Source organism: Aplysia californica, unplaced genomic scaffold (genome assembly GCF_000002075.1).
Source record: "Aplysia californica isolate F4 #8 unplaced genomic scaffold, AplCal3.0 scaffold00224, whole genome shotgun sequence".
Taxonomy (NCBI): domain Eukaryota; kingdom Metazoa; phylum Mollusca; class Gastropoda; order Aplysiida; family Aplysiidae; genus Aplysia; species Aplysia californica.
This window is the reverse complement of record NW_004797494.1, coordinates 587,009-597,660: the sequence shown is the minus strand read 5'-3', so window position 1 is coordinate 597,660 and position 10,652 is coordinate 587,009. Positions and strand designations below refer to the sequence as shown.

Below are 10,652 nucleotides of genomic sequence, written 5' to 3'. Positions count from 1 at the left end.
AAAGGGGAGTGGAGGTAAGGAAGGGGGAGGGTGGGTTGTGGAAATTGGACGACGTGAGAATCTTGTCTTTTCTCAATTTGCCGGGATGACTTCGTGTGAAAGTCCAGGCCTGTCTACATGGAGAGCTCTCCAAAAAGGACCAGAAAATGTCGGCGAGATAACATGTCCGTGAAAATGGCGCGCTTTGATTGTGCTGCAGTGTTGAAAATGTCAGTCTGCGCCCATGTAGCTTTCTCGCCGACGCGAAGACGTGCGTCTTGATAGTTTCCCGCTGATTCCAGGACCACGCCAGCGTCTGTGCCAGATTGGCCGTTGTGTGGTGTGGCTTGGAATTGGTTTAACGCCCTTTCAACACTGTTCCGTTATTTAAGAGGCGCGACCTCTGATTTAACGACCGTTTCCGATTGGACTGTGCTAAACCAAATGGCCGGTGAGTCATGATGTCTTCACAAACAACCCAAGTTCAAGAACGCCCGGGTGTGGATTTGAACCCAGTACTATCCCCACCGCTATTAATTACTTGCTACTTGTTACTTGTCCTGGGCAACACCGTCATTGCACTCCGGACATACACCGGCCTCCCTTGACGATACTCCCAGCATTATCGCCTAAAGAGGTAGCAAGGGAAAGAGGAAGGAGAGGAGCCTGTAGAGACAAACTTTCCGGAATGAGGAAAAGTCGGATAAAATCAGACAGACTTAGACACAAAAACTTAGCCACATGTTACACCGCTGTTCATAAAGCCCCCCCACCCCCCACACCTACTGAAGTGACGATGCGAAATACTGTTCAGGTGAAGATCACATGCAGAGAGGGGAAGGTTTTCCAAATACTAATATGTAGAAGTGCCAAGAGAACATTAAATGCCAAGAGAACAAAAAGACACAAAGTAATCCAGACCCCTCATACAGTCATCACCCTACTACCTTCGTTTGAAAAGAAATACGAAATTATAACACTACTAAGACCAACATGAATCACACTTTCGACCCCATCCGCCCCCCCCCCCACCTTAAAAAAAAGCATAGACAGATTCTGAAAAACGTTTCCACATCACATTCTGATCGAGACAATCAGCCTGCCCACACTGAAATGGACCCTCATGAAGAGGGGCGAGGAAGCATGGAGCATCCCGTCTTCCCAAGACCCCAGTTCTAGATTCAAGTAACTCAAGTTATTCAAGTAAATCATTCTGATCGAAACCTGGATCAGATCCGAGTGTTTGGTCAAGTCAAAAACCCCTACGCTTCCCCCCTTCTCTCTCCCTGTCTCTTGATACTTCTGGATCTAAACCGTATAACAAACAGTGTTGATTGTCCTGATCTCTCCTTTTCTGCGTTACTCTCTTGTAACACCTCTCATCTTCGGCACTTATATGATCTTATTGTGTTGCAAGTGCCGTAAAACTCTTACTAAAACTTGAAAAAAACTCACAGTGTTACGTGCTGTAATCATTTTCATCCTTTTGGTTCTCCACGTTTCAGATTACTAAGCTGAAGATCGACAGTAACCCGTTCGCCAAGGGTTTCAGAGACTCCAGTCGACTCACAGAGTTCGACAGGTCAGTGTACGTTATCAATTTTTCACTTTTCCATTTTTGTTTTTTTGCTTATTTGTTTTCTTTTGTTTGTTTGTTGTTTGTTTATTTGTTTGTTTGTTTGCATGTTTGTATGTTTGTTGCTTTTTGGTGGAATTTGACGCTCAGGTAGACACGTCATTATGCAGGAGTGAAGTAAAAACCCCAGGATAAGTCAGTGTTTTAAAGGAAAAAAAAATCGTACAAATTATGTACCAGTCAAACATCCTTATGAAGTCAGTTAAATGACAAAACTGACTGTCATTCTAAAACTGAATTTTAGAAATAAAAGCAGGTCACGATCAGAATGAGCTAAAGTTTATTAAGCTTGTTGAAGAGTGAAAAAATATTAGGATCAGTGTGACTTAGCCTTTTTTCACTTGACCCTTTCGTATCTTTCGATGGTCATCCAACTGAACATTGTGTTGACGGGGAACTCTGTTAGTAAGTAGATATATAGATAGAAAAATAGTTATATAAATAGATAGATGGATAGATAGATAGATAGATAGATTCATAGATAGATAGATAGATTCATAGATAGATAGATAGACAGATAGATAGAAAGATAGATAGATAGATAGATAGATAGATAGATAGATAGATAGATAGATAGATAGATAGGTAGGTAAATAGATAGATAGACAGATAGATAGATAGATAGGTAGGTAAATAGATAGATAGACAGATAGATAACACATTTCTCTAGGGTGTCTACACTAATTTTAAAAGTTAATTTTAAAATCCAAAGTGCTGCATATTTTGTAGTTGTTGTTGTTGTTTCTACTAAACACAAAAGCGCCAGTGGGTGGTTGTCGGGTGCTCTGGGGTGGTTTGCTTCTTCCTTCCTATCAAACATCTATCGTCCTTATCTCCCCTTCTTCTTTTTTAAGTTTGTTACTCTCTTGTAATGACTCTAATTTTCTGGCGGTCATATGACCTTATTATGCAGTTGCGAACGACGTAAAACCTCTACTAAAAAACAAAACAAAAAAACAAAAACAAAAGCGCCAGTTGATAGAAATGAGCAGGGTAAAAAAAAGAACAAAAAAAAACTATTAGTAAGGACAAGAAAAAAATAATTCTGATCTTCCAGTGATTTGAACCTAAAATGTCAACGTTGATTGTGACGTCACGTTGGTAGCAAACTGCCCCCCACTGTGTGCGGGATAACCTTTGTGTACTCAGCAGTACTTGGTCGAACTGTACTCATCTAGGACGAAACTTTACCTGAGTTGCCGTCACCGTTATATCATGTTGAACTTAAAATGAACGTTCCCATAGCAGCAAGATCCGCAAAGCAAAATGGTCGCCCTTAAGGACAAGCGGGCTAACCTAGATTTCAGGGGTTTCCAGAAATCTTGACCCACACCAAAAGTGGGCATTGCCCTACCTATAGGAGAAGTTTGGTTTCATTGGTGTGTATATTTGTTTAGTTATAGAGAAAACTGTCCTTGTCTTTTAAAGAAACTGAACAAGTGGCAAAAACCTTACCTTCGGTTTTCTCTAAACAGTATTTTTCGGGATAGCCCCCTTGTGCTTAAAAGCGACCAATTTAAACCTGGTGTTGTCAAACATCAAAGCCAAAATTTAATTAACTGCAGTACATGGTCTATGAAGAACTCGTTTTTGATTTTTAGTATGTTCTTATGCACAGTAGAATTGAAAATGGGTTGATTTATTAATGCCATTCTCATACTGTACTGGAACAACATAGGGGGAACTGCTGCTTTTTCCTTCCTCATCCTTATCATCGTCACTTTTCCTCTACAACTTTTGTATGATTGTCTCTCGCTTGTAAACTGTTATTTCCGGGGTGCCTTGATCGTCGAAGCAGACTTTGTGCTTTTGATGCTAGAGAGGTTTAGAAGAGTAAGCTTGATTCCCGTTTAGACTTCTCTGTTAACATCCACCCCTTAGCGCCCATATAACCTTATGTAGTTGTGAGCGCCGTAAAACCTTACTAAATCAAAACTCGTTTTTGACTAAAAAGCGAAAGGAAGATATCTTTCCGCCAATGTCTATCTTGAACAATCCGTGATGACGACATCGGGGCGATAGAAGATCTTGCCCCCCTGTGGGGCGTAGACTCGATGACATGAGCAACTCTAAACACTCGTGGGGAGCGATCCTGAGACTGCTCACCACGGAGAGGTGTAGGCTGTTCCTTTGTTGTGAGTGGCGCTCGTCTATCGAAACACGGGATCTGCGGTGTTGGCATGCCAGTCATAGAGATGGGGGAAACGACAGAAGAGGTAAAAAGTAAAGTAAAGTTGTTCCCGCATCCGATCCGGACATTGGGGGATTGCCTTGTTAGTGAGACAACTTCCTGGGCCTTCGGCATATTGTGGTAAGGTGGTCAGTTCCTTTCCACCACGCCTATACTTCCCCAACTCGAAGTCAGGTACCCATTACTGCTGGTTGGGCAGGAGGGGGCGAAAAAAATCCGTGTCCGAACCGAGGCTCGAACCCGGACTTTCCGCTTCGGAGACAAACGCACTAACCGTTCTGCCATTGCACCCTCCCATTCAAAATTATTCAATTTTTCCGAACTGTATATGTTTATATATGAGTCAACCGCACGGGAACACTCTGAGCTGTCTGTCCGTTAGTCGAATTTCCGCAGCTGTAATAAGTAGAAAAAGTAACCTCTAAAGTAAAACTTCCTTCATTGTTTCTATTGTCTGGGTGCTCTATTAGCTTTGTTGTTCTCAAGTGGGAATTTAGTATCTGTCACACTGCTTCCAATCCAGAATGGGACATTTTTGCACTTTGTTTTTCTTCAAGTAACTTAATTGCCCTCTGACCAAACCGGCTTGCTGTTATTGAAGTTAGACCAAAGTCTCAGACAATGCCTCTTAAATACCCTCAACTGAGTCTGCAAAAACAGTGTGTGTGTGTGGGGTGGGGGGGGGGGGGGTCAAATCAAACTGTTACTACTCTCTGTCGTTTTTCCTGTTTCTATGACAACGCGAGCCGCCGGACGCCATGCGATACCCCGTCAGTTTACGGCTGATGCCGGCGCCCCACAATGCAGCACTGGTGACACGTCATCACGTCTATCTCCCGAGACTTCCGCTCACGTAAAGAAGGAAATTCCGGCGGCGGAGTTGAGAGGACGAAGGGGTGAGCTTGGAGAATAGGCTCATAGTTCACACGGGTTACCTCTGAGCTTCGAGAGAGCTAGAAAAGTCACACACTCACACGGGTTATCTCTGAGCTTCTAGAGAGGTAGAACATACTCACACGGGTTACCCCTGAGCTTCGAGAGCGGTAGAAAAGTCTAACAGTTCACATGGGTTACCTCTGAGCTTCGAGAGCGGTAGAAAAGACTAACAGTTCACACGAGTTACCTCTGAGCTTTTTACAGCAAGTTGTACGTTAACCTTCGTCGTCTACATTTAGACTTTCAAATTGTCAAGAAATCCTAATACAGTTAAGGGCGTGATTATGTTGGCCGTGCAGAAGCAAGTAATCATTTAGAGTTCTGAAAGTTGCTTTGCAAACAAACATTTGAAAGTGTTTAGGAAACTTCCTAAAAGTATTACTGGTATTCATTTAGAGTTCTGATAGTTGCTTTGCTAACAAACGCTCCGAAGTGTTTGGGAAACCTCCGACAACAGTTAAGCGGATGTATTTTGTAGATTGTTGAAGAAAAAGAACGATTGCACAGATGTCGGATCTGAGGTTTAAAAAATGTCTTTTTAAGACCCCAGGAGGTGTTATGGGAATGCGTGACTTCTCTGCTTTTTGGCAGTTATATTCAACAGCTGAGTTTCATGTTCCGATTTCAAGTCAAATAGAGAATACCCCCACTAGAATATGGGCTACATTATGCCACTGCCATCTTCTGTTCTAATGAGCAGTGCGCATACATGGGGGAGGATGAGCTTTGTGTTGACATGTATATCATTAGCTTAAGTGATATCGCCCACCGACTTAAGGCTGACAATATCTGACAACAATGGATAATATATCTGCTGTTAAATCACGTTAGGCTCTGCGGTTCGATTCCGACTCATGACAGATCAGCAGCTCTGCGAGTGTGCTGGCTTATGTATTGGAAACAAAAGTCGTGTCAGAGATATCACCCTTGGAGTGTTTATTGCGACGCGCAAATCTCCGCCCCGAGAATCCTGCCACTGGTATTAATGCTCATCGCCGAGCAGGTAATGGGACACTTGGAAGAATACAACTTCATCCCCCCAAACAGCACAACAAAAACAAAACAAAACAAGGCACCTTCTCCCCCCCTTATGCCCAAAGTCTTAAGGCAAGACAAATCACAATAGCCAAAAGCAACCCAAACATTGCTAGCATTTACAGCCCAAAAGCAACCCGAAAAAAAGGAAAGGAACAAGGAAAAAATCGTCAACCTAAATCAAAATTACAGAGTGAAAAGCCACCCCCTTCACCTCCCCCACCCACACCCACCCACACACACCCACACATAAATACTTCATGACGACAATGAAGCAAACCAAATATAAACAGACTTATAATGATTAAACATGAAAAATGACAAAGCAATTTAAGAAAGTACAGAATGAATATTTCAATAAAACAAAAATAAGATAAATATGAGCATAGAAAACCAACCTTCGCCAAAATAAAAAATGAAACTAACCTCAAACAAAACAACAAGAAACAAACGGAAAGGACCCGTATTCCAGCCCCGTAAAAAAGAGAGAAAAAAATCCCCTATAACTAACCTCCCCCCCCCCCCCTGCCCACCCGCCAAATAAAAACCCCAATGAACAGATGTAAGAATCTAGAGGCCGGATACCAGGTAACTGCACCATCGACACTCTCGAAATCCCGCCTAATCCTGGGCCCAGGTGTCACATGGCTCACGTCAGATCTGTCCCTGGCTCGCCTCTTGGGTCACACCCCAGGACATCAACACGACCAGCAAACACCCTCTAAAAAAAGAAAAATCAACAAACAAAAAAAACCAACCCAAAAAAATAAACCAACCAACCAGCAACCCAACAACAAAAAAGCAGAAAAAACTCAACAAGAAACAGATATTTAAAAAAAAATAGAATTTTTTTTTTAGCAACCTCAGAGGGGGTTTTATACATAGAGAGCTCGTTCAGCATTTCTTGTCATACATGACCGGATACAGCCAGCGCGAAGTTTTGAAAAAAAGTCCTCCACCTCGATGAAAATTAAAGTTGTATACTGCGCGACACCTGATAGGATGATTGTGTGCATGCGATAGGTTAATGTTTGAGCTGCAGAGCGTGGAATCGAGCTGCAAAAAGCTGTGGAGCTCGTTGTAAACCGAACCAGGAGATGTAGCGGTGACATTTTGAGGGTTTTGCTGAAAGGCTCGGGCAGAGCTTTGGCAACTTGCTTAGGCTATCGCCTCACAAACCGGCCTTTGTCGGGGTAATCGGAGAGTCCGCCAACTCCCAAATTAACGCAAACAGTCCTTACACCTGATAAATCCCCCCAGTACACCCAGAGTTATTTCCTTTTTCTTAACACTTAAGTTCTCCTTTTCGGATACGTTTCAGTAAATGGAAACGCTCCTCTTTGGGACGACTACCTATTCCGTGCACGACGAGTTGATCGACCGACCCCGGCCTCTTTTGTGGCGGGGGGGGGAGGGGGAGAATGAAGAGAGAGAGAGAGAGAGAGAGAGAGAGAGAGAGAGAGAGAGAGAGAGAGAGAGAGAGAGAGAGAGTAAGAGAGAGAGAGTGAGACGGGGAGAGAGTGAGGGAGAGAGAGGGGAGACAGGGAGAGAGTGTGTGTGTGTGTGTGTGTGTGTGTGTGTGTGTGTGTGTGTGTGTGTGTGTGTGTGTGTGTGTGTGTGTGTGTGTGTGTGTGTGTAATTTCCGTACTTATGTACACATTTGTCCTTGCTCAAAGACTGAACTGACAATGCTGATAGATGGATATCTAGCTCACGCGTGCAAAATTGATGAAACAGGACTTGCCACCCTTTTCAGAAGAAATTGTTCGTTGTAACATAGCTCAGAGAGCATAATGAATTACGGCCAGGAAAAAATACAACAAACAATCAGACTGCGTTAACATGTAGATCAAATTCACAACCAAACAAATTGTGGAAATAAATGCTTTGAGTGTTCTGACACTGCATTTTCAATGATTGTTTCTATAGCATCCTCTCACCCAATAGCCAACAGAATGTATCCGCTGACAGTTCAAGCAGTTGCGAGCGCCGTAAAACCTTATACTATACTATGACAGTTCAATAGTGCGCAAAGGTTGCTTTATAGCGGAGTTGCAAGATGCTTCACACAGCTATGTGATATTATTAGTGATGAGTCGAAGCGACATTCCGTTGTTTGTGGTGTCCATTGAAATGGAAAATAATCTATTCTTTAATACTCTCAACCATGTTTAGTTTAAGTAAGTGTTATACGGCACTTGCAGCACAATAAGGCCATGTAAGTGCCGAAGATTAGAGGTGTTACAAGAGAGTAACAAACACAAAAAAAAGAAGGAGGGGGGATAAGGACGATAGATGTTAGATGGGAAAGAAGAAGCAAACCACACCAGAGCACCCGCCATCCACCCACTCTCAACCATGAATTATCATGTGGCGGTGTGACTTACATAACTGGAGTTGCAAAACCCTGTTCTTTATCATGTGAGAAGTTAGTTTCTATGTTTCTGAATACAATGGCTATTCTCCAAAAATGTTTGTATCTTCAGCACCTTTGTAGACTCTCGTACCAACGTACTTGAATACTTGAATACTTGAATGTAGAACTGGGGTATTAGAAAGACGGGGTGCTCCACGCTTCCTCGCCCCTCTCCATGATGGTCTATTTCAGTGTTGGTAGGCTGATCGTCTCCATCATCAGTTGGTTGTTGTGCGTTTGCGTGAGTGCACCTTTAGGTCTAACTTTTATAACGTCTACTGCCATTGTTAACGACCAAGACAAATTTCTCCCTGCGATATGAATAAAGAGTGTCACTGTCATTGTCTGTATATTTTCTGCTCCAGTCTCTTCGTTGGCATAGAACTCATCGCAGACAAACTGACATAAGGAATAGTCCTCTGTCTATGGCGGCATTTCCCCAGTTCACTGTGTCACATTCTCACTCACTGGGTGTAGACTGTTTGGCATGGGGGAGGGAGGGGGAGTAGCATCCTTTACAGGTGCTGAAATAAGTCTATTGCCGAGTGAGTGCCCATTTCCACCTGGATACCTGGACACCTGGCGTCGGTGACCTAGTGGTTAGGCTACCGGACTCGTAATCGTGAGGTTGCCGGTTCGGGGGTTCAAGCTGTGGGCCCGACGTGGTGTACTTGGGAAAGGCACTTTACACGAATTTTCCTCAATACACCAAGGTGGGTATGGGTACCCGGCCATAGACAGCGAAAGATCTTGTTAGTATGTTAGTGTTTTAGCGCCTATAAAAGGCCGCTTGCACTCAGGAAATTGAGGTTGTTTCAGAATGCTCTCAAGTCTGCTGGGGTAATAGTATAGATTGTGAAGGTCCTCACACATTTCGCCTTTCTGAAAATGGTTCTTGGAAAAAGTTGGAAAACCCGGACCCGACCTAGATTCGAATTTTGACCTCCAGGGTATCGGCCAAGCTTCTAACCAATTGCACTACAGTGCACAGAAAAAATAAAAACAAAACAAAAATCAAAATCCAACACCCCTCATCTTAGTCCTCTCTGAGGTTTTTCCATCATACCTGTACGACGCACACAGGATTATGACGTTGCACATGCGGTTCTGTCGACGGAAAGGAGTAGCAAAACGGGCCTGACGGCCGGCTCTAAAGCACAAGCTAATCCGCGCGTCTTTGGCGGAGCGCTGCTCTGGCGTTTGGCGTTAATCTTGCCCACATTGACACCATAAACACTCACAGCGGGGACACGGGGCTCGCAGCGGACGCCCGTCCACAGCACTAACAAATAGTTGCCCATTTGTCTGTATATTGTCGGCGGTCGGGGCTCGCCAGATAGTCATCGCGCAAGGGGGGAAGCGTTTAGCCAGATTATTAGCCGCTAGATCGTATGTCCTCGCCTGTGTATTATGTCTTGGCGTTGGCACCGTGAGGCTTATGGCAGACGTATCATGGCCCGGCTAAGCCCCGCTCTGCCTGACGTGGCTCCGGTGACAACGTGAAGGATTACACGGGCTTACATCCCTCGCCTCCGTCCTACGTCCTTGTTACGTTCTACGACAAACTTAAGGAGTACGGCCTCCCCCCGGCCAACTGCAAACCTGTCCAGATGTCGCGGGCTGGAATCTCAACTATGTAGATTGAGAAATTAAAAGCTTTTCGTTTCTCTAAGTTTCTCCCTTTGATTAGGCTGCGCGGACTATCATTTTTGTGGCTGTTTTGCTTATTAGTTTTTTTCTCTTTCTGACACCTGAAAGTTCCTGTCGGCGACTATGGATAATTGTAGTCCTACTTGGTGGAGTGTCGAGAGAAATCTACTTTTGCGTCACATCTGCCCTGTGGTTCTGTGTAAATTATTATCAGTGAAAACATCGATAGGTCTAACAATGCAACTTCACACCTCAACGGGAACTATGCGTGGTTTTGTTCTTTTTTAATTTAAATTATTCTATGGCACGGAAGATATCAAATTTCTGATAATTTGTCTCGGGGAAACAAAAGATGGTAAAGTGTTTGTTTTCTCGATTTGAAAAGGCTTGGGATAAAGTGGGGATTGGGCTGAGGGTCGAGCGGGGTAAGGGGAGAAGTGAAACTGTGGATATGGCGAGAAGAACGAGTAAGGAAATTATACCAACTCGGAGCTTCTGCCTTCTACCTTGTGTGTTTAGTGAAAAGGTGAGGGTGGACGGGAAAATGGAGTGTCGGTAAAATGTAGGTTTATAAAGACACTTTGGTTGCATTTTTGTTTTTATTTCGTGTTTATTGATAAGAGTAGGCTTCAGCTGCCACCCGGGCAAAAATCAAAATTTCCTATCAACTGAAAATGTTTAGTGTGTCCCGCGCGCTCATATGACCTTATGCAGTTGCGAGCACTGAAAAATACTTACCCCCCAAAAAATATTTCGTGTTTCAATGGGACTGCAAATTTGCTATGGAAAAAAAGCTTTTGAAATTGGCG

General features: G+C 43.6%; 1 protein-coding gene across 1 annotated transcript in view; it reads left to right on the top strand.

Moving 5' to 3' along the window:
- The window catches only part of LOC101850723 (T-box transcription factor TBX20), a gene marked incomplete at both ends in the record, with an annotated part of 89,646 nt that overhangs the window by 75,164 nt on the left and 3,830 nt on the right, over positions 1-10,652 (top strand). Inside the window, 1 exon segment of the mRNA XM_013083316.2 lies at positions 1,485-1,561. Coding sequence (XP_012938770.1) covers positions 1,485-1,561 — 77 coding nt within the window.